This window comes from Hyperoodon ampullatus, assembly GCF_949752795.1.
Source record: "Hyperoodon ampullatus genome assembly, chromosome: 4".
Taxonomy (NCBI): Eukaryota; Metazoa; Chordata; class Mammalia; order Artiodactyla; family Ziphiidae; genus Hyperoodon; species Hyperoodon ampullatus.
This window is the reverse complement of record NC_136917.1, coordinates 55784860-55808783: the sequence shown is the minus strand read 5'-3', so window position 1 is coordinate 55808783 and position 23924 is coordinate 55784860. Positions and strand designations below refer to the sequence as shown.

Here is a 23924-nt window from a genome sequence, read left to right as displayed (position 1 = left end):
CCACATTGAAAACAATCCAAAAGCATATACATTCCTGATGCTTTGTACAGAATGTCAGGCAATTCATAACAGTTGGCCTGAAAATGAATCCACACGAGAGGCATCTGATGGGCAGATGGCTCCAGGACTTTCTCAAGGGAGAGAGAGAGCAACAGGAATGCTCCATGTTTGAGGAACGAGAACATGTTCAAAATGGAGCAGGCAACTGCCACTGACTCCCTTCTTACACGATCGGGCAGCCTTTTTTTCCTGATTTGAAAGTGGTCCCCCTGAACTGAAACAGTTCTGCAGTTGAAGTGTTAGGTTTACCTTGCCATGTCCTCTGACGCTTCCATAGAGGTTTATCTTACACTGGGGGTTGCTAATTCTTCCAAAACCTTGGTTTCTGGGACTTGTTGTTTAATTCAGCAGGAACCTACAAAGTCTCTGTTTTTACTTGACTGAAAGAAATGAATCCTCAGCATCTTGCATCATAAATATAATGCCCTGGGAGAGAATACAGCAGCAAACCAGACAGACAAGGTTCCCAGGAGCCCCAGGACCCAGTAAAACGCCTGGCACACCGTTGGCACTTACATATTCATTGAACAAATACACGAATAGCAACTGGGCTGAGGTTGTCAAGGTCACAGTAGTATTTCCTCTCAATGCCTTGGGTCTCTGCAACCACAGACTTCCATCTCATCTGTTAGCCACAGCTTTCATTTTTTTTGGCCAATGTTATACTTGAATTTGATTCATACACTAAAAATTATGGACCATTATAAATATCTTGGATTTCCTCTGTGGGTACCTTTTTCTGGCCAAATCTTCGTAGTCAAGAGATGTCAAGCCACACTGCACTATTCCCAACTTGCCTGCAAAGATTTACTAAAATAAAATCAAATTGTCTTATCCAAGTTACAAAAACAAAAAAAGTTATGAAACGTTTTGCTGTACAAATGCGGAATGATATAACTGTAGCGTTAACTTGTTTCAGTTCCTCAATTGTAGTATCACACTGAACTTCCACAAATTGTCATTTTTCTTCCATTCAAAATAGTTCAGTTACTAAGGAATTACCTTTCAATTAATAATTACTGCAATTCATTATAAAACATGAGCTAGCGTTCTCATCAGTTTTTATGCACAATTATATCATTGCTTAAGAATCCCCACTTGCAAAGGAAAATTTATAACAGCACAGTGGAAAACAAAGAAAAATCTCATTTTCTAAGGTAAATGTAGTCTAAGTAGTAGATAATTGAGGAGCTTATATATCATATCCTATTATTATCATTCTCAGTGGCTGAGTGCTAATCAGTTTAACTGCCTTTGAGCTATATATTTTTAAATGTGACTAAAAGGTATAGTCTCACAGTAAATTTAAATGGCTTATTAAAGGCCTTTACATGGCAACAATATCATGTCAGAGATGAATGGTGTTTCTAATTTGCTAGCCACTTGGGTCAAGTTTACTTTAAGCAGGAAGCGTATTTATATAAGTAACCGTCACACAAATGGCGTCTTGGGAAAAGCTGTTTGTGAGGGTTTAACATTTTTGAAGTATGCTTTTGTATATCTTCTAAATGGGCATTTTACAGGCATTGGGCCAAAGTGCCTTAAACCCCGACTCCTTCACTCAGGCATAACTGCTGATGCTGCCTGATTGCGGGAAGATCCATGGGACATGCGTTTTTAAGGGTGTGGCCGGGGAGGGTCGGGGTTTGAGCCCCCTTCATTTAAATAACGCTTTTAGGGACTTTGCTACTTAAAGTACGGGGTGTGGGGAGAGGCAGCAGCATCTACAGCACCTGGGAGCTTGTAAGAAATGGGAAAACTCTACCGCAGACCTACCGAACCAGAACCTGCAGTCCAACAAGATGCCCATATGATTTGTAAGCACTGCCCCAGGACCCCAAAGCCTCTGCTTTCTGGTGGCCGAGCACAGGTCATGGCGTCCCTTTCTCTTTCCTTCTCACTTCTAGAATCATCCTCTTTGGAGGATAATGTCCCCTCGGCCCATGTTTCCCTTTCTCATCACTCCCGCACCCACTCCCCAGACCCAAATGAATTTCCCAATACCCAGAGTCCTGGCTTTTATCAAGAACCTAGTTCTCTTCTCCACCTGACATCATCCAGGGGCTTCCTGCTGCGGAATAACCTTGGGGAAGTCAAGGCGTTGTAACAACTGCCAAGGCTGTGCCTTCATTCTGCTCTCCTGTGCCTGAGCCTCTCAGCCTTCATTCATTGCGCATTGAGATCCCATCCTTGTAAGCTGTCCACTAGAATCCAGTCAGTCTCCCCTTGCCATTTGAATCCCTCTGAGAGGGGATTTATTCATCCCTGCTTCCACTCATGGAAAGCTGCCTTCCTCTAACGTAGCCATAGATTCTCTACTAATAATCGTGGGGGATTGAAAGGATGAAAGGGAGTCATGCCAGATATTCAGGGGACTTGCGGGCAGGGTTTACTCTGTAGAGGGAATTGCATGCAGTTACAACCCACTTGGCAGCCCTCTGCTCACACTTCATTTGGCTCTACCCGTGCATTAAGAGGCTCAGCCTGCAGCAGATGCCCAGAGGCAACTGGACTTCCAAACCAGACCCAGACTGGCCAGCCAGTTGGCCCCTAAAAGCCATTTGGTCCCTCGGTTCCAAACTGTGCCAGGGTGAAGGGCTTTACAAAAAAAGTGAACTGGGCGTTTAGAAGCACGTTACAAGTTTAGGCTCTGTGGGCCAGGGGTTAGCGCGGCCAATGGTCAAGGGTACAATTTGGGGTCAACCGGGTGAGGACCCCTTCGGGCTCCTCTGGAGTGATCAGCACCCAGAACAGATTTTTTTAATCAGAGGAGACTGGCAGGGGAAGAAACAAGATTGCTTTCTGGCCGTAGTGAGTCCGAGGACCGCGTTTGCAGCTTCCGTTCTTCTTGAGACCAACGAACCAATTCTTTTCTGCATGCTTCTTGGATGCGTAGGTGTTGTAATGGTTTTCCTCCAGCCTTTCCAGGAACAAACATTCCTCATTGGGTGTCTGCTAAAAAAAATAAAACCAGGAAAGAGTAGAATAATTAGTGAGTGGTTTTAGATCGGGTTCCTCTGTTTACTGGCTGTGTGACCTTGGGCAAATTAGTGAGGCTCTCTGTGCTTCGGTTTCTTCTTCAGTGACATTGGGAAAATAACGGAACCTATCTCTGAGGATAGAAATGACGACTTGGAACAGGACCCAGTACATAATGAGCCTTCAATGTACATCTGCTATTATGTAAGCTCCCCTCACATCTGTTCTGCTCAGGACCCTAGAGTCTCCCACTTGGGAAATCCTGAATGACTTTAAGTACCTTAAGGGCAGAGCTGGGTCTTTTGTCTCTGCGGAGGCCTGGCACCTAGGTTTGACCATGAAAAGCATCCAAAATGGGTAAAACCAGACTGTGAAGCAGTGGGGCATTCTTAAGTTTGGTCTTGAAGAATATATGAAAACCTACCAATTATACTTTACAACCTGGTGATTTTCACCAACAGTATCAGGGTTTTACTTTAGTGTTGTTATGAACATAAATGCTTGCATAAAACATGTCCTGGAACTTAAAGGATTTTTTTTCCAGTGAGAATAGCTTTTTTTTTTTTTTTTCCTACTTATCAAAATAATGGTACTTATAAAAAAAAAATCACAACTTTACTTTAAAAAAAGAAAGAAAAAAGAAAAAATCACCCCAAAGTGCACCCACCCAGATATAGGCACCTGTTAACAGTTGATGAACATCCTTCTGTACCTCTTTATGTATGAGCACACAGAGAGACATAGATAGGGCCATATCGATAGAAACTTAGGGTATTATCAAAATGGCATACTATGTCTGCTGTTTTAAAAGTGGGTGATAAACCTATGAAAACATATTTAATCTCACTAGCAAGAAGATGCAAATTCAAAAATGATTTAACATGTTGGCTATAATATCTGCAAAGAGCAAAAAGATTTACAAGTCTTAGTATGGGAGAGAGTGTGGGAAATAGTCACTGTCAGACACTGTTGGTGAGATAAGTTGGTGGAAACTTTGTGAGGGGACTTTGGCAATATATATCAAAATTTAAAATATGCATTATCCTTGACTCAGGGATTTCACTCCTAGGAACTGACGCTTATGAGATAGTGGTATTTTCAAGGTTGTTCTTTGAAGTATTGGCTATAATGGTGACATATTGGAAACAACATAAATACCCATGGAAAGGTGATTGGTTAAGTGGATAGCGGTACATCCATACAGTGGGATCCAATGCAACTGTAAATTTATTAAGTTGGATAGATAGTTAAAACATATTAAATAGTTCAATTACATTGAAAATATCTACCAACAGTTACTTTTTTACTAAAATTCATCTGTTAGAGTGGGAGGAATCCCAGTTCTTTGCCCTTTCTGTTTGTCAAGATTTTAGAATACATTTATTATATTTGGATATAAACAGGAGTATTAAAATACATATGCTGTGTATGGACTTTGCTCCAATTCCAAGTCATGTGATCTCTATATTACCTCTTCACCCACAGTGGTTGGTGAGTCCCTTTCTGGTGGTTTCCAGTCCTATTGTTTATTCGCTATTTGTGGCATGTTTGTCTGTTAGACTGTCAGTCCTACTGAGGGAAGAGATGGAATCTTGTCAGCCTTGTGTCTCCCCCCAAGACAAAGAATTTTGCAAATAATAGGTACACACCAGCTAGGTGATGAATGTAATCTGATTCTTGAGTTCCTGTAAAGTATTCAAAATTACCTTTGTTTAGTAAGGAACTACGTAACAGGAAGTATTCTGCCCCTTTTTCATCTGTAGTCTAGTGCGGTGACAACTGGGTGAGACACTTCAGATCATTTTGGAACAAGATGGGACATAGATGTAATATTTAATTAGGTGACTCTGTTGCCTCTAGAGGAACTCATCCAGACATTATTGTTTGATGCATGTTGTCAAGGGTGGGAGGAGGTAGGCAGTTTTGGACCTGGGTGGGTTTCCCACTCTCCTGCAGGGAGGACTCACCCCATGACACCACTCAGTGGGCGTCAGGCCTGTGTTCTGTGACGAAGCTCGGGGTGGCCACGTCCCCCACCTGATGTGTCTGTTACACTAGAGCAGTTGACACACAGAATGGCTGAGTCACAGGCTGAGTCAGCAGGCCAAATTGGAGATGCTCTATCTGTGCCTCAACCAGGATTTGTCAGTGCTTACTGTGCACTTCGTGCAATGCCACGGGCCTGGGGATTAACCGTTGATTCATGCCTATTGTTTTAATTAATTTCTTTTTTATATTTAGCATGCTTTTTCCCAATTACATAGGTGACAGATACCAACTGTAAAAAATTTGGAAAATACAGAAAGGTATTCATGTATTATAAAGTCAGCCATTTACCACTCCCAAAGATAAATATATTAATGTTTTAGAGCCTTTAAAACTTATTTTTTTTTAATAAATATGTCCTTTCCACACACACGAATTTGTATCAGGATGGATGAATACCTAAAATCGGTTAAGAGCATGAGGCAGAGCCCTGAGACGTTTTAGAACTTATCTTTATCAATGGGGGAATATAAAAATCCTTAGGCATAAGATATTAATATCACCCTGTGAATATTTCAGGTGAATCAGTGATGTCCAGGATTATGGTGGGAGAAGGGGGTGTCTGGAGCCTAGATGTGTCTGGATTTAGGGGAGTCTTTATCAAATTTTTATACAAGTAAGAGAAGGTTATAATAAACATCGGAATTGATTTAAAGGAGGAAAAGCCATAAAATTGTAACACATAATGCAAGAAATAATGAGGGTGAGGGATTTGTAAACCAGCTGCCTCATAGCTGCCATTGCTACACCAGTGGGTGGGTTCTGTGCGTTGTCTCTCTGACTCTTCTTAAGTATGTAAGTATGCGGTAATTATCCATTACTGTCCTCGTTTCACATAAGGTTCAGCGTAGGTGAGTAACTTGCCAAAGTGGCAGAGGCATGAGATTCATTTATGAGTCTGAGATTGAATGATTGATGGGCCTGTTGATTTTATTGCTGATTGGAAGGCCTGCCTGAAAAAAACAAGTCTACTCCCTATGTACCAGTCACTGCCTAGCTCCAAGCCCTTTCAAGTTGTCCAAATCAATCCATATTTCAGCAAACAGCCTACAGGAACTACCTGTTCCTCTGATGGTCTCATTTCCTGAGCCCTAGTGGGCAGCATGAAAAAAAATGAACTTGTGTTCACATCCCAAACCCTGGCTGAGATTACAGCTTCAAGAGAGGGTTTCCTGTGCCCATTGCCACTTGGCAATTTGATGTAAGTTAAAGGGAGCCCCAAACAAAAATCCCACCTACTGGCTGCCTTTTGGTAGACATCTTCATAAAAGGGAAGAAGGGGGTTTGGTGAAGCCTTAATGTTCAGTTGTTAGGCTACAGAGAAAGGATCATTGAAATCCAGAAATAGTTTCAAAACCTGCAGCCATTGGCTTCAGCTCTCTTTCCATTCAAATCGTTTACCAGAGATACCAATAGGGACAAAATCAGATTGCCCCTATTCTCTTCTTTTCTCACAAAGATCAATATGTACCGAGTCAAACATATATAAAGCATTAACTAGGAGAGAGATGGAGCAGGAGATGCAGCATGATTTTAGCTACTGAATAAACTCTTGGACTTTGCTTCTCCAGGGCAAGGATGTGGCTTATTCATCTTTGCACCTGCTCAGTACCCAACTGTACTTGGACAACAGGAGGCGTTTGCTCAGTGTTTGTTGAATTAAGTTATTACACTTTTTTTTTTGTGGTACGCGGGCCTCTCACTGCTGTGGCCTCTCCCGTTGTGGAGCACAGGCCCCAGCCGCACAGGCTCAGCGGCCATGGCTCACGGGCCCAGCCGCTCTGCGGCATGTGGGATCCACCCGGACCGGGGCACGAACCCGTGTCCCCTGCATCGGCAGGCGGACTCCCAACCACTGCGCCACCAGGGAAGCCCATGTTATTAAACTTTTTATCCTTTTAAGTGACCCTTCCAGAATAAAAGGGCTATTTTCAAAGTTTTATGCATGAAATATCAACTGCTAGAGTCTGGGCTCTGCAATTTTTGTAAAAAGCCTTAAGAGACACACCTATATAGCCCATGGTAGATGCTCAAGAAACATTTTTGGAATGAAATAATGAAGTGGGATTGAGTATTCTGGAGTGAGTGATTGGATGAGTTACTAAAATTTCAATCAATGTTTTTTCTCTTTGTCTATGTGATAATACGTTGGAGTATTTTGAGAGAATCCCACAAGAAACTCTTTTATGTTTGTGCCTAAAATAAGGCAGGGTGGAGGGTGGGAATCCTGCTGGAAAAAATAACAAACAGAGACTAATTGACGCTTTATAGTTTGCATCACTCCATGTAACAAGATTTCTGGAAACCTCAAACCTTGGCCGAGTCTGGAAGCATGTCAGCCTCATACTTACTGAGCCGTACAAAAGCCCGTTGGTGTCCATGGCCAAGTACTGGCCAGTCTCCGTACTCTTTATATACACCTCCCCCACGCTTTCCGCACTGAGCTGCAGCTGAACTGAAATAAAAATAACACGAGCAAAAGTAAATAAACACTAAGCTTTTGCCGATAGGGCCTGGCGGCCAAGACAGTTAGCCATGGAAAATTTTGCTCATTCATCTCAAAGAGCCCTCAAGGATGAGCCTCAAATTAATCAAAACATAGAAATACAGTTCCTTTTTCTTTGCCCTCCAAAGAAAGCTGTCCATTGGGAATCATGTTCTCAAGGGAAGGAGAGATGATGGCGGGCTCGCCCACCCATCTGCCTTGTTCGTTACATCATGACCCTATGTGCACTTTACAGGGCATGGTCACAGGAGGAAACAGCATTCACTTCCCTGGTTCCATCATCCCAGTGATCTTGGGGGTATCATAGAGTCAGCAACCGGCCAGCCTGAGGGTGTTCAGCTTCAGTTACCTACCTGCTTTGGCAGTGGTACCTTTTTATGGCCTGGGCCTTCCTGGTGTGGGAGCTTCTCGTGGACAGATTGTTATCTTTCAAAATCTGATAGTGTTATTTTCCCAGATAGAAGAGGTTCCCAGGAAGTTAGATTGCTTGGCACATAAGAAACTCAGGGAACTCACCCACAATGAAGTTCAGTCAACCCCCAACCTCTGTGGCAACCCCACTGGGATACAGGCAGAGGGGAAACCCTGGCGTTTGAAAGGGAGAATGAAGCAGCCACCTGGGATGGGAATGGTCCTTCTTACCTGGGGATGATTTTGTTCTAGAGGGGACAGTTAGCCATGTCTGGAGACATTTTTGGTTTTCCCAGCTGGAGTGGGATGGTGCTACTGGCATCTAGTGAGTAGAAGCGAGGGATGGTGCTAAATAAACATCCTACAGCGCCCAGGCAAGCCCTTCACGTCAAGGAATTATTCAGCTCAAAAAGTCAATAATGCCGAGGTTGAGAAACATTGAAGTTGAGGGCGAGGACTGAGATACCCTGAGTTGCCCTCTTTCCATTTATACTGACTGATGCTCCCATGGTGCCTTGCTCACTGCTGGATACCTCACTGGAGTCCCACTTGATATTATTCATTTGTTAATCCTCTCCGGAGTGACTCTGGAGAGAGGTGCTTTGATGGTTCCCATTTGGGAATTGAAATTAATTCTGGATTCTTCTGGAAAATTTCTTTGGTCATAGCCATTGTTATGATAAGGAGTGAAATCTAGACTGGGGACCAGTGAGCACCCAGTAGTTCTCTTGGAGTCAGACCCCTCTAAGGGTTGACTTTGTCAAAGTTTGAGGCGCAAGGGGTGCTAGAAGGAATACAGGGCTTCGGTTGGCACCTCTAGACCCCTTATTGCTTTTCCTTGTTTTCATTTAATTTCTTAGAATCAGAAATATATTCCCATGTTTCAGACTTGGAAACATAGAAGAGGAGATGGTGAATGTCTTCTCCCAGTCCTTCCAGCCTCCCGCTCCCAACTGATGGGGATACAGGACAGACAGGATCCTTGCCCTTCCTCTGGGGCACGTTCTCCTGGGGAGACAGAGACAAACAAGTAAACTCCTCTGAGACATTTTTTTTTTTTTTTTTTTTTGCGGTATGCGGGCCTCTCACTGCTTTGGCCTCTCCCGCTGTGGAGCACAGGCTCCGGACACGCAGGCTCAGCGGCCATGGCTCACGGGCCCAGCCGCTCCATGGCATGTGGGATCTTCCCGGACCGGGGCACGAACCTGTGTCCCCTGCATTGGCAGGCGGACTCTCAACCACTGTGCCACCAGGGAAGCCCCCTGAGACATATTTTGAGTATATCCTTCTAGAGAGTTGTTATCCCTCCTGCCTTTTTTTTTTTTTTCTACGCAAATAGTGAGATACCATACAGTTCTACACTTTGTGTTTTTCACTTAACAACTGACTGGAAATCTTTCCACTTCAGTAGTGAAGGAGTTACCTTCTTTTTGCCAGTTGAATTGTGTTGTATTATGTGGCTGTACCATAATCATTTCACCACTTCCTTATTAATATGTCTGTATTTTCTCATTTCCCTCTGTTTTCCTTATCTTCTGATTCATCCTAAGGGTGACACATAGTTACATCACCCTTATTGAAGATGCAGTTCTCTTGTCCTTGGAAGTCTTAGCCACAGAAACTCAGGGCCTCCTCTGGCAAGTGGCGTTTATTTAATTCACGGGAAGGAAAGCGGAAGCCACAGTCTCCTTTCCCACCGGTCTTCCTAACTCCACTTAGCTCTGAGAGGTAGTCATGAGAGCGCAGACCAGAGGCCTCCCCTCTCCAGCCTCGCGTCACACCACTTGCTCCCTGAGTCATTGTCCCACCCTGAGCTCCCTCCTGCCTAAGGCTCTTGGCGCACGCTCTGCCCTCTGTCTGGTACCTCCTCTCCCCTAATATTCACAAAGATGGTCCTTTTCCTTCTGGCCTCAGCCTAAAACTCCCTCCTCAGAGAGGCCTTCCCCACCCAAGTGCCCCTCCACACTCTGCACAACAAGTCCTTTCAGCCAGGACCCCTGCCACCCTAGTCCCTGCATCATTGTCTTTCTCGGTCCCTGTTTGTTTCCTTCATGGCATTTTGTACAGTGTGCACTTATTTTTATAGTTTAGGGCTTTACTCATTAATTTCTACCTCCCCAGGGGACTGCACACTTGGGAGAAAGGGCAGGAATCTTATCTATTCTGTTCCTCCTTCAGTCTCCAGTGCCTCCCATAGCGCCCTGTGCTCTGGCTACAGACATTATGCATTTGCTGAATGAATGATGTTAGGCTAATTGTTGCAGAGATGATTCTGTTGGCCCATCATCAGTAAGCTGTGCATTTTGAATTGTGTTTCCAATAATGCTTTGTGGAGTGAAGTAAGATGGGGCCAAGTTGAGAGTTGTAAGGGTCAAGGCTGGGCTCTACCACTGACCAGCAGGGTGACCTTGGCTAGGCTGTTTAACCTTCAGGCTACAGTCTCCTTGTTAGTAAAATGGGAGTGGTTTGGATTCAGTCTCTAGAGTTTTTTCAGCTCTAACAGTCTAGGAATCATGTAAATACATTTAATAACAATGCTGTATACAATAGAGTATTATTTGGCCATGAAAAGCAACAAAGTACTGATGCATGCTGCAACATGTCTGAAACTTGAAAACATGCTAAGTGAAGAAGCCACTCACAAAAACATGGCTGACCCTTGAAAACATGCTAAGTGAAGAAGCCACTCACAAAGGACCACATATTGTATGATTCCATTTAAAAGAAATGTCCAGAATAGGCAAACCCATAGAGACAGGAAGCAGGTTAGTGGTAGCCAGGGGCTGAGGAGGGGCTTGGAGAGAGAAGGGGAAACTGTGGTTAAGAGGTATAGGGTTTCTTTTTGGGATGATGAAAGTTGATTATAGAGATGGTTGCACAAATCTCTGAATGTAAAAAAAAAACACTGAATTGCATACTTTAAATGGGTGAATTGTAAGGTATGTGAATTTATCTCAATAAATTGTTTTTTTAATGCTCTGTATTTTCATTGGACTTCATGGTTTTCAGAGAACTTTCAAATGTATTTTGTATCAGTTTCCCATCATAATCCTGTATATTTAAGAGACACCAAAGGAAGGGAATAATCGTTTACTGATTACCTACAATGCGCCAGGCATCATGCTAGTTTCTATCTTGGTATAAAGAGTAAACAAAAGAGTTTGGACTCCAGAAGCAAACTGCATGAATTCAGATTTTGGCTTGGCTATGTATTAGCTGTGTGATGATTGGGCATGGTATTTACCTCTATTTCCTTATCTATAATGATAGTATCTGCTTCATGGAATTGTGGGGTTGAATGATCTGATGCCTGGAAGTGTCCAGTACAATTATTGCCATTTTTACTGTGTTTAGGTGACCTCATCACTCTTCACAGCATCCCTGGAGGAAGGTGGCACTGGCTCTGTCCTACAGGTAAGGAAACTGAAGTTTGGTAAGAGCATGTTTTACCAAACATTATACTTATAATCAGGGGCAAAACCAGGACCAGAACCCAGGCTCACCTATTTCAGGTATCCTACTTTTTCCTCTCTTTCATACAATACCTTGAGCTCCAGTTATCCGGGAGATTGGTCCAAATCAAGCCATATTCACTTCCCTCCTTGGTCCCCCTTGTGTTCAAGGTCAGACATGTACCAGATGGCAGATGACCATCCAGGATCCCATTTCATAGCCGTAGAATTGAGTGATGTTAGTTGCCTGGGACTTTTTTTCCACCTACCATCCATATAAGTAGGTATTTAGTCAGACGCATTATAGGTGCAACAGCAGTCCCAAAGGGCAAGTCCTTTTGGATAATCCAGGAAAATCTTCTTTTTTTTTTTTTTTTTTGCTGTACGCGGGCCTCTCACCGTTGTGGCCTCTCCCGTTGCGGAGCACAGGCTCCGGACGCGCAGGCTCAGCGGCCATGGCTCACGGGCCCAGCCACTCTGCGCCATGTGGGATCTTCCCAGTCCGGGGCACAAACCCGTGTCCCCTGCATTGGCAGGCGGACTCTCAACCACTGCACCACCAGGGAAGCCCCAGGAAAATCTTCTTAAACGGACGTTATTTTGTAGAGCAGTTTTGGGTTCACAGCAAAAATAAGGGGCAGGTGTAGAAATGCACCATATGCCCTCTCCCCTGCATGGGCATAGCCTCCCCATTACCATCATCCCCGACCAGAGTGATACAGTTGTTATAACTGATGAACCTACACTGACACATCACTATCATCAAGGAAGAGTTCTTTTTTTAAAGCTTTTCATTCTCTAGTCCATTTCTGTCCTATGCCTTAAATAGTGCCCGTTTGTCTCTCTGTGGGGCTAAGTAGAGTTGACTTTGCTGTCTGAGGAGTCCCGTCTTGGCTGTGTAAACGCCCCACGGAGGTAAACATGAAGCAGAGCTGCCTGGCACACGACTCAGTCCTCGGCCCTGAGCCCCAACACCAGGGCTGTGGCACTGGTGAGAGTTCGTCTCAAGAGTTTCCTCTGTAAATATTATTTCTCCAGGATGTCCAAGTTTCCTAGCTCATTTTCACTGGATTTCTTTCTGGCTGAGTTTCTTAAGCATATATCCTTCTGCAAGCAGAGCTGGCAGGAAGGAGTAACACCCAGCGTGTTGCTCGTGTAACTGACTAGGCGTCCAACTCCCTAGTGTGACTTCATTCCAGTTTTCCAAACCTACATCCTCCCGCGGCTGCTGCTGGGGGGTGGGAAGGAGAGCGAGTGAGAGGGGGGCTAGAAAGAGAGGGAGGGCCTGGCCAACAGCCTGGGTGGAAGCAGCAGCTCCTCTCTCCTGGAGCAAGCAGGGGGCTCAGGGAAAGCCACCCAGTCACCACGTTTTCATGCACTGGCCATTGTGTGCTGGGCGCTGTGCTCAGTGCCGGCAAGGTCCCTGCCTTCAGGGGCTGACACCCAATTAGGGGTACAGACGACCCAGAGTGATCAAGCAGCACAGTAGCAAAAACCCCACTTGTTTTTTAGCTAAAAGCAAACAAAAGTGCAACTACAACAAAAACTCTCTTTTCTCTCTCTCTCTATAATTGTTTTCCCTTGCAAAGAAAAGCAGAAAATAACGTGCAGTGAAAGAAAGCAAATTGCAAAAGAATGTTAATGGTAAATCCTTGATGAAATTTTTGTAAAAAACATAAAACAATGCGCATAGCTCATGAATAGATAGGGAGTAAAAGATAAAAATGTGCACTCGATTCAGACCAAATACATAGCAGTGGCTACTCTGGGGAGGATGAGAAGGATTGAGGTTGGGGAGGGGAGTGGAAGGGACTTTCCCTTCATCCCAGCTCTTCATTTCTTTAAAAACACAGTTCTGAGGTAAGAACAGCCAGGTGATAACAGTGGTTAACTTTGGATGATGGGGCTGCTGATGTTTTCGTACTTTTGGGGGGTGGGGGGTGGGTAGTTGATGTGTAAAGCCTGGTTCTTGGTTGGTGGGCAGACACTCAGCTTCTTGCTGCCTCTGCCCCTGCGGTGCTCTATGACCCAGTGCAGGCTTGACCTCAGGTACCATCTAGACCTGAGCATAGGTATCTGCAAAAGGTGCGTCTTCTTAAGGGCAGACAAGGAACCAGGAAAGCTGGTGAAGGGCCACTAAAGCCACACCTGCTCTGTTCATTTTCTTCTTCCAGCACCTTCCACCAGGTTAGCACCCAGTGCACAGAGGGGGAGCACCTCTTCCCTCCCATACGGGGAATTTAGGACTTGCTGTCTATGAGCGGGAAGGTCAGTGGCTCTGTAGCATCCCAAGGATGAAGGAGCGAGTACTTTTTGAAAAACGAGACAGATCATTTAGCTCTATGGGAACTCAGTGTTCCCTAGTTCTGAAATGCGGACGGTGACTTTTGACTTAGCAGAAGAAATGGAAAGCAATTTTTAAAAAGGTACTCTAGTGATAGATACAAGTTTCTTAGAGAAATTCATATTTATAAAGCATTGCAGGAAGGCGGGAGGCGTTTGCCTGGTGGATTTGTAACCATAGTGTCCCCAGTGGAATCCAGTCCTGCTCCGTTTCTAGGAATGCATTAGGGTGTGCTGGTTTGGAAGTAGCTGATGTAGCAAAAGTAAATGTCAAATAACTGAAATGTACCAAATCGCCTTTGCAGACCCTGCTCCGGCTTCATCCTTTGGACCCTCATCCTTTGGATGCCTCCATGCGTCTTTACTTAGGGGAACCTATGTAAGGAGGAATCCAGGGCTTTGAGTGGATATGCTGGTCCCCGACTAGATGTTCTTCCTTTTTTTCCTGAGGAACTATAAGCCGGTATCCCTGGCTTTCTCTTCTGCTCCTCAGACCCTTCCATTAGCTATTAATAGTAGTTTATTCACAGTAAGACACATGATCGCTTACTTTCCAAGGATAGAAAGAAGGAACAGGAGTTAGGAGCCTGCCAGAGGCAAGAGACATGAGCCTTGGGCACCATCCTAGTATCTTCCTGTCCTGCGGTAGGAATTTTTAAAGATAAGATTACAGCTGGTGCATTCAGCAGGATGAACGCCTGCAGGCGGGGGTTCTGCTTCTGCAGCACGTTCCTCCGTGGCCTTTAAAAGAGGCCTGCTTTCCACCTCTGCTCTCCAAAGAGAGGCCAAGAGAGATTACGTGCCTGGTTTATTCTGGGTTGGAGACTTCCCGTCCTTTGCCGTGTTTACCCAAAATGAGGTCAGCTTCATTCAGAACTCCGTGAGGTTGTTTTATGTCAGTGGCATTTATAATTAAAATGTAGCCACAAGCCGGGCGCCGTAAAACATTAGAGAAAGACAGAGAAGAAATAAAATGGAGTTTGTGGAAAAAAAAAGTTCCAGTGGTTTGGAATAGGCACACACACACATATACACACACACACACACACACACACGAAAAAGACTTTTCTTAGAATGTGTGAAGGTGTCTGCTTCCCCTTTAGGGTCTGAAAAAGGTGCCTGGGAAATTTTGATATAGTCCATGGACTGTGTGATAGTTTAAAAAGTGTTTATCTGGAAAAACCCCTTCTGTATAAGCAGATAAGGGAGCAGTGGGGAGGAGAGGGAGGGAGGCCTTCGGCGTGGCATCCCCGCTGGGGAGAGCGTTCCTGCCTGAAGACCAGCCCCTCTTTCTGATGCCTGGCAGCCTGGCCCAGCTCTGCCCACCATGGTCCTCTGAAAAGCTGGTTTTAACTTTTGGCCTAAGCTGATGGGGAGCACAGTGCCTTCACCATGGGGTGCCGAGTGGTAGCAGAACGTGGGTCCGGACTGCCCCCAGAACTAGGGGCAGGAGGGATTCACTGAAGGGAAGGAGCCTGCCCTTTCTAAAGGGCCGCAGAGCAGGGTTCTTGGGGCCAGTGAACTCCTCTACTGCCTTTAGGATGTGGTTTGATTTATAAATATTTGATTGGCACACACTTTGCTCAGGAACATTTCCATTTGTGTGGTGAGCGGTGCCGGTAATCCCGCTCTCCGTGCAACCTCCTACGTGCCTGGCGAGGCGAGGGGGTGCACGCCGCAGGAGGGGCTGCAGGTTTGGGATGCTCGTGAGCATTTTCCTATCCTTCAGTTACTGTTCCAGTTATGAATCCCGTCCAGGAATAAGTCACGGCCCTCTTAGGCAGAGAGGGAACTCCAGCAGGAAGAGCAGAATCAGGCATGGAGCTCCTCCTTGCTTTGCCCAAGACAGCTTGCCGTGCGGAGAGGTCAGACAGGGCAGGGCTTGTGGGGCTGGTGCCTGGGCATGAGGTACCTACATGCCAGGCCTTCAGAGCTCCAAGCCTGGACAGTCTCGGAGACGCTGAGATGGAGGGAGCTAGTGTAGCGTTTGCTTAACTCAGCAGACTCCCAAGATCATATGGTTAGATAAGGAAGGCCGAGCAAGCCTCAGGATGATGATGAGAAGGAGGATGATAAATACCATGTTCCAAGCACTTATCATGTGCCTGGCAGGGTGTTAAACACTTTCACAAACTACCACAGTTAGAATTGCTACTTTTCTATGAGGGTGGGTACTGTGGCCATCCTTGTTTTTAGAATGAGGAAGCTGAGGCACGTGGAGGAAAAGTAACTTCCCCGAGGTGACAGGAAACCAGTAAACAGCAGTGATGGGCCCTGCACCTACACCCATCTGACCCACACAGTGGACTGTGTGAATTCAGCAGGTTTATTTGATCAGTGTGTGGGATGCACGGCTGTGCTGTTGGTGTCGGGGATGGTAGTGGGCTATGGAGAGAGTCCTGGAAGATGCAGCTGTGGGTCGGTGCCAGGTTTCCCAGTTGCTGGCTGGTGCCAGGCCCTGTGTTCACAGGGTTAGTTCACAGGGCAGTTAGTTTTGAATGATAATTAATAACCTCACAGGATCGTGGCTAAGAGGAAATGAAAGAGTCTAGTGCAGTGCTTGGCATATATCAGGTGCTCGATAGATATTTATGGAATATATGGTTGAATTTGAATTTACCTGCCACTAACACAGTTCATTAACTCATCAAATTAATATTTCTTGAGCATGATCCCAGCTGCCAGGCAATGTGCTAGACACACAAATTGTAGTGTTGAGCTGTAAGAGACAAAGTCCCCATTCTCAGGGAGCCCACTGAGGGAGAGAACCATTAAATAATTGCACAAGTAAATGTGAAGTGATAACCCCAAGGAGGGCTGCCTGGTCCACGAGGCGCTCCTCAAACGCCCTGTGTCTGAGATGGAACAGGTCCTCTTTCCCTGGCCCTGTTCCTCCTCCAGGAGCCTCCCTCTCCTGGTGACACGACCATTTACTAGCCTCCCCAAGTCAAGCCCTAGGAGTCAGCATGAAGCTTCTCACACCCTGCCCCCAATGCCCCTTCTCGCAGTCTGCAGCTCTCCTCTGTCATCCTGCCTGGCCTTCCTGGTATGGCGAAGTGACAAACGTCCACAGTCTGCATTGCTAATTTCCTACAGCAGTGATTTGAGCCATCGTAAAGGGATGAACCAAAAACATCTTCTCTGCAGGCCAGAAATTCCCACCAGTGGAGACCTTTGACTCAGATCTACATTACAGCAGCCTATACACAGTCATCCATCGTAGTTTATACCACTCCAAGCAAGGCCTTGTGTTAGGTTCTAGGAAACTGATTCTCTTGGAGGTAGGAAGAGGACACATTTTTGAAAACTTCCCTATCTTGCCCAGGGCAGATCAACTGGCTGGGGACAAAGAAAAGCTGTGGGTAGGACCTTCAAGATGGTGGAGGAATAAGATGTGGAGATCACCTTCCTCCCCACAAATACATCAAAAATACATCTACATGTGGAACAACTCCTACAGAACACCTACTAAACGCTGGCAGAAGAACACAGACTCGTAAAAGAAGAAGTAAAACTGGGACTTCCCCTGGTGGTGCAGTGGTTAAGAATCTGCCTGTCAATGCGGGGGACACGGGTTCGATCCCTGGTCTGGGAAGATCCCACATGCCGTGGAGCAACTAAGCCCGTGTGCCACAGCTACTGAGCCTGCGCTCTAGATCCCGTGTGCCACAACTACTGAAGCCCACGCGCCTAGAGCCCATGCTTCACAACAACAGAAGCCACCACACTGAGAAGCCCGTGCACCGCAATGAAGCGTAGCCCCTGCTTGCTGCAACTAGAGAAAGCCCACAGGCAGCAATGAAGACCCAACGTAGCCAAAAAAAAAAAAAAAAAAAAGTAAAACTGTCACTGTTTGCAGGTGACATGATACTATACATAGAGAATCCTAAACATGCTACCAGAAAACTACTAGAGCTAATCAATGAATTTGGTAGAGTAGCAGGATACAAAATTAATGCACAGCAATCTGTTGCATTCCTATACACTAACAATGAAAAATCTGAAAGAGAAATTAAGGAAACACTCCCATTTACCATTGCAACAAAAAAGAGTAAAATACCTAGGAATAAACCTATGTAAGGAGACCAAAGACCTGTATGCAGAAAATTATAAGACACTGATGAAAGAAATTAAAGGTGATACAGACAGGTATAGAGATATGCCATGTTCTTGAATTGGAAGAATCAACATTGTGAAAATGACTGTACTACCCAAAGCAATCCACAGATTCACTGCATTCCCTATCAAACTACCAGTGGCATTTTTCACAGAAGTAAAACAAAAAATTGCACAATTTGTATGGAAACACAAAAGATCCCGAATAGCCAAAGCAATCTTGGGAAAGAAAAACGGAGCTGAAGGAGTCAGGCTCCCGGACTTCAGACTATACTACAAAGCTACAGTAATCAAGACAGTATGGTACTGGCACAAAAACAGAAATATAGATCAATGGAACGCGATAGAAAGCCCAGAGATAAACCCATGCACATATGGTCACCTTATCTTTGACAAAGAAGGCAAAAGTATACAGTGGAGAAAAGACAGCCTCTTCAGTAAGTGGTACTGGGAAAACTGGACAGCTACATCTAAAAGAAGGAAATTAGAGTACTCCCTAACACCATACACAAAAATAAACTCAAAATGGATTAAAGACCTAAATGTAAGGCCAGACACTATAAAACTCTTAGAGGAAAACATAGGCAGAACACTCTATGACATAAATCACAGCAAGATCCTTTTTGACCCACCTCCTAGGGAAATGGAAATAACAAAAATAAATACATGGGACATAATGAAACTTCAAAGCTTTTGCACAGCAAAGGAAACCATAAGCAAGATGAAAAGACAACCCTCAGAATGGGAGAAAATATTTGCAAATGAAGCAACTGACAAAGGATTAATCTCCAAAATATACAAGCAGCTTATGCAGCTCAATATCAAAAGAACAACCCAATCCAAAAATGGGCAGAAGACCTAAATAGACATTTCTCCAAAGAAGATATACAGATTGCCAACAAACACATGAAAGGACGCTCAACATCACTAATCATTAGAGAAATGCAAATCAAAACTACAATGAGGTATCACCTCAAACCAGTCAGAATGGCCATCATCAAAAAATCTACAAACAATAAATGCTGGAGAGGGTGTGGAGAAAAGGGAAACCTCTTGCACTGTTGGTGGGAATGTAAATTGATACAGCTACTATGGAGAACAGTATGGAGGTTCCTTAAAAAACTAGAAATAGAACTACCATATGACCCAGCAATCCCACTACTGGGCATATACCCTAAGAAAACCATAATTTAAAAAGAGTCATGTACCACAATGTTCATTGCAGCTCTATTTACAATAGCCAGGACATGGAAGCAACCTAAGTGTCCATCAACAGATGAATGGATAAAGAAGATGTGGCACATATATACAATGGAATATTACTCAGCCCTTAAAAGAAATGAAGCTGAGTTATTTGTAGTGAGGTGGATGGACCTAGAGTCTGTCATACAGAGTGAAGTAAGTCAGAAAGAGAAAAACAAATACTGTATGCTAACACATATATATGGAATCTAAAAAAAAAAAAGGTTCTGAAGAACCTAGGGGCAGGACAGGAATAAAGATGCAGACATAGAGAATGGACTTGAGGACACAGTGAGGGGGAAGGGTAAGCTGGGACTAAGTGAGAGAGTGGCATGGACATATATACACTACCAAATGTAAAATAGATAGCTAGTGGGAAGCAGCCGCATAGCACAGGGAGATCAGCTCGGTGCTTTGTGACCACCTAGAGGGGTGGGATAGGGAGGGTGGGAGGGAGATGCAAGAGGGAGGAGATACGGGGATGTGTGTATACGTATAGCTGATTCACTTTGTTATAAAGCAGAAACTAACACACCATTGTAAAGCAGTTATACACCAATAAAGATGTTAAAAAAATAAAATTTAAAAAAAGGGCGCTTCCCTGGTGGCGCAGTGGTTGAGAGTCCGCCTGCCGATGCAGGGGACGCAGGTTCGTGCCCTGGTCCGGGAAGATCCCACATGCGGCGGAGCAGCTGGGCCCGTGAGCCATGGCCGCTGAGCCTGCACGTCTGGAGCCTGTGCTCCGCAACGGGAGAGGCCACAACAGTGAGAGGCCCGCGTACCGCAAAAAAAAAAAAAAAAGAAAACAAAGGAATACCTGTGAAAGTAGGTTTTTTGTTTTTTTTGTGTTTTTGCCTTGTAGAGCTGGAAGGTGTACAGTTCTACCTTGCATAATTATGTAGATTTACCTAAATATTTGATTGGCTTTTAGAAATATTCTTCCTGAAGGAAGTCTTAGAGTGTGGCTCTCTACTTGTCACCATGGCCTCCAGTCATGCTCAAACTAATGATCAAAGAATAGAAACCATTCCCTCGCCAGGCTGTGCCAACCACTCAGGGATCATCCACTCCATGCCTGCCTGGGTTGATTCTGTTTCTGAAGAAACTTGAAATTCAGAAGGATTGTGGCAGTACCATCACTGGGCAGAAGAGGGCAACAGAACCACATTTACAGGGCACATCCATGGTAGGAAGGGAGTCCTCTTGGCTGCAGGATCTCATAAGAGTTTTCAGCTTTGTCAGGCACACAAGGCAGTGCTGCTCTTCCTGTTGCACAGGTGAGGTAACTGAGCCTCAGTATTTTCCCCCAAGATGAGATAGCTGGGAACACTGGAGACTTTTACATTGCTAGACAAGAGAGAATGATCGGAAGGGTCTTGGGGATGGGGGATGGGAAGCTGCTTTGGCAGAGCACTTTATGCAAAATGGAGAGAATGGGAATTGTCTAGCGCTGCTCCAGTTAGAAAGTGGAAACATAGGAATATGAACTCAGGGTTTCTGTCTCTAAGTCTAGGGCCCCTGACTCTGCAGGGTCTATGTGGCTTATCCAGTTCTCCTGGCATTGACTGGTACGGGGGTGTATTTCTGCTCACTCACCCGACTTTGATTTCTGACCTCCTTGGCCCTTGTTCTTAGTTCTAGACTAAGTAAATAGGCCAACGCAACGACTCTGAATGTTGCCAGAGAGGCCTTGAATCAAAACCTGAATCTAGACCCTTGGCCTTCATGGAGGGCTGTGTTATTGAAGAGAAGAGACTAGGCAAGGTCCTTAAGTGTTGTGCTGTATCTCCATGTGCCGCGTTAACTACATGGAAGTCGTGGTGGTGGCGGTGGTGGTGGTGACAGTGGTGCCAAGAATAGCCACACGTGCTGAGTTGTTGCTCTGGGTCAGGGGACTGTGTCAAGAACTTTCACTGCGTTATCTCATGGAACCCTCCCAAGGAGCCTGTGAGGCAAGTAATATCATTCTTATTTTACACGTGAGAAAAGTGAGGCCAAAACAGTTAAGTAACTAGCCCAAGTTCACTTGGAAAGTAATTAATCCAGCATCACTTGTATGCAGACCTCCTCACACACACTCCTACGCTACCGTATGCTGCCCTCCAGGGCTCCTGACATCTGAGGTTGGGCAGCTGAATTCGCAGCGCTATGCAGAAGTTGTCCCAAAGTTCCATACCCAGAGTGCAGTCTATAATGTTAACAGTGAAGTCATCTACCATTTGTACAGAAATTCCAGTACTTGTAATTGTAGCTTCTTGTTACCCCAGAATTTAAGGTTTCCCAGAAGAGCCAGCTTAACGCCATGGAACACATCACCAAGGTTGTTTTTTCTCCTGGGACTCTAAGGACCAGAGAGCATTCCCGTTGGTTCAGAAAGCTAAGACTTATTAGAAATGTTGAAAACCTTTGAGAAATTACAGCTTGTTCCCTTTGTGTTGTATGAGGCAGATCACATGAATTGTGTAGCTTGTCTGACACAACACAACAGACTGCAGTCTGAGTCCATTTATTTGCAGTAAACATTGCTTCTGTATGTGTTTGACCTACTCAGCAGTCTTTTTTTTTGCTTCACTCTGGTACCTGTTTTGCATCGGGTATAAGGCATTCAACAGGCCCATCTGAAGACAAGCCATCAAAACCAAGCTGAAAAAATCTAACCCTGCAGCGTCCAGCCCCAACCTCAGTCTTCCTGCTTCTCATCTCAAGGGTCTGCTTGGTGGGTGGGAAGGACAGGACAGTGCCGCCTGGTTTGGTAAGCGCTGGCTTCCGTCCCCACCACCTGTGCATCTGAGGATGGAGAGTGAGTGCCACTGGGGTGGCCGTTTGTGCTTAGTGCCTGCAACCTTTGGTGCACATCTGTGAATAAGAAAGACTACCTGATATATAAACGATCACATCAAAGCCAGTGTTCTGCATTTCATTTTAAAGCCATCCTGCAGCAACCTTAATTTCCACCCGTGCTATTCTGTGTCTCCTGATTTCATCCATACGTTCCTTCTCTTGGTGTGTGACATGTCTGACCCTTCAGACCCTCTTATCAGGGACCAGATCTGACTTCTGGCTCCTCTCCAGCATCTAATGCCTTGGTGGTGCTCAGGGAATCCCTGAGCACATCACGGTAGGACCCAGACACCTAACATCAAACATAACACACCACCGCCAGAAGTACTAAAGCAGAACGAAGAAATTTTTTTTCTTAGATAGTCGAGGAGATTCTTTTCTCCAAGGTCATACCTCCATTTATCAACACCATCTGGGAGCTGGGCTGGCAGGAAAGCCCGGAAGAGATAGTCGGCCTTTGGCTGGAATCGCTCTTGCCCTTTGGTTTCTATAAGGTCTGGAGAATGACTTCACTCCTCCCGGTTACCCCCAAACACATCTGCACGATATGCAGAGTGAGAGCGGCACAATTTATGATGTGTGAGACTACGATTATGAACTAGGATTTCACAAATCAAGCCCAGTAGGAAGATAACCTGGAGAGTCAGTTAACTTGAAATTGAGCCCATGTCTTTGTGGGGGGTTTACCAGCCCTGCCCCATGTGGCCCTTCCTGTCATGGAGCGAGCAGGGCCCTGGGGACCAGACCTCTCGCTAGTTACAGAAATCTGGAACAACTGAACATTGGTAGCCAGTCTGATCTCACAGCAGTTGTGTTAGGTCAACAGAGAGTCCTCTTCAACACTTGAAATAGGACCTCTTTAGGCAGGCTGTAGCCTTACACAACTCTCCCTTTTCCACACCTAGACCCTTTACACCTTGTTCCCCCTGCCTCTGAGTGTGTCATGCCTGAATAGAGCCTTGGGGAAGAGGGTACAGCCCTTCTTTAGCTATCCTCCCTTCTTCCGTCCTTGACTAAGGGAAGGCACCAGAAAGGTGAGGTGGGTGCTTACTGTGCTGGTCACTCCTGTCCCTTGTCCCATCCACTGTGCCATCTGGAAGGATCCTCAGGAAGTGGCCCCCGTTGCTACAGTAGAGGAGTTTGGGCTGCTTGTAATTCCCTGGAGGCAGATTAAACTTCTCGGTCAGGGCTGTGAAGGTTGTGATTTCCCCTTCAGCCATGGCTGAGCAGCTCCTGGTTATGGCGCTTTCAAGGCTGTAAGAAATTAAACAACCCTGTAGAATGTTCTTCCAGCGAAGGTGCAGCATGCACTTTCAAGAAGGGAAGGAGAGCCTCAGGGCACAGGCTCCTGGGCGGGTGGTAACCACAGACTGCCCAGGTGCTGTCCACAGTAAACAGGCCTGTGCCATGGCCAGTGGTTAAGGAAGGATGGTCCCTGGTAGGGGAGGGATTTTCAGGCATGTCTCACTTCCCAATTGGACACAGCTCTGGACCAGGCTGTGTGTTTTTTAGAACATCAAATTTGATCATTTGGCGGAGAGGAAAAAAAATAATGTTTTGGTCCCTCCTTCTGATCCACACACATCCTCAAATTAAATGCCGAAGTTGCACTAAAATAACACTCAGGGTCTGGCTGAAACCCACAAATGCCTAGAGGCCAGCACTGAGGTTGTGCCCTCCACCCTCCCACTGTTTTGGCCAGGTGCTGAGGCCCTTGTATGGAGATAGCCCCGGGAGCTTGGGCATGGGAGACCCATGGGGAAGGCGGGGGCGGGGTAGGTGGCGGTGAGGGGCATTTCCGAGACAGCCAACAGTTAATTTGTAAAGGGCAGTTCTGGGTTTACTGGTGGGAACAGAACCAGAGCTGGAGCAGAAGGCATGTGGAGGTGTTCAGTGGGGTTATTAAAGGGCAGTCACTGCCAAAGGAC

At 45.5% G+C, this 23924-nt stretch overlaps 1 protein-coding gene across 2 annotated transcripts; it reads right to left on the bottom strand.

Moving 5' to 3' along the window:
* Positions 1-2766: 2766 nt before the first annotated feature.
* On the bottom strand, positions 2767-23216 carry FGF1 (fibroblast growth factor 1; the record flags this gene model as incomplete). Of its 2 annotated transcripts, none has more annotated exons than XM_079702432.1 (3): positions 2767-3015; positions 7437-7540; positions 23048-23216. In XM_079702432.1, the coding sequence occupies 3 exons, from the start codon at positions 23214-23216 to the stop codon at positions 2821-2823; spliced, it is 468 nt and encodes a 155-aa protein (XP_079558558.1). In that variant the 3' UTR covers positions 2767-2820. The 2 variants fall into 2 exon arrangements, with proteins under 2 accessions (XP_079558558.1, XP_079558559.1); XM_079702433.1 differs by having other exon boundaries at positions 2767-3012.
* Between the last annotated feature and the right edge of the window lie 708 nt (positions 23217-23924).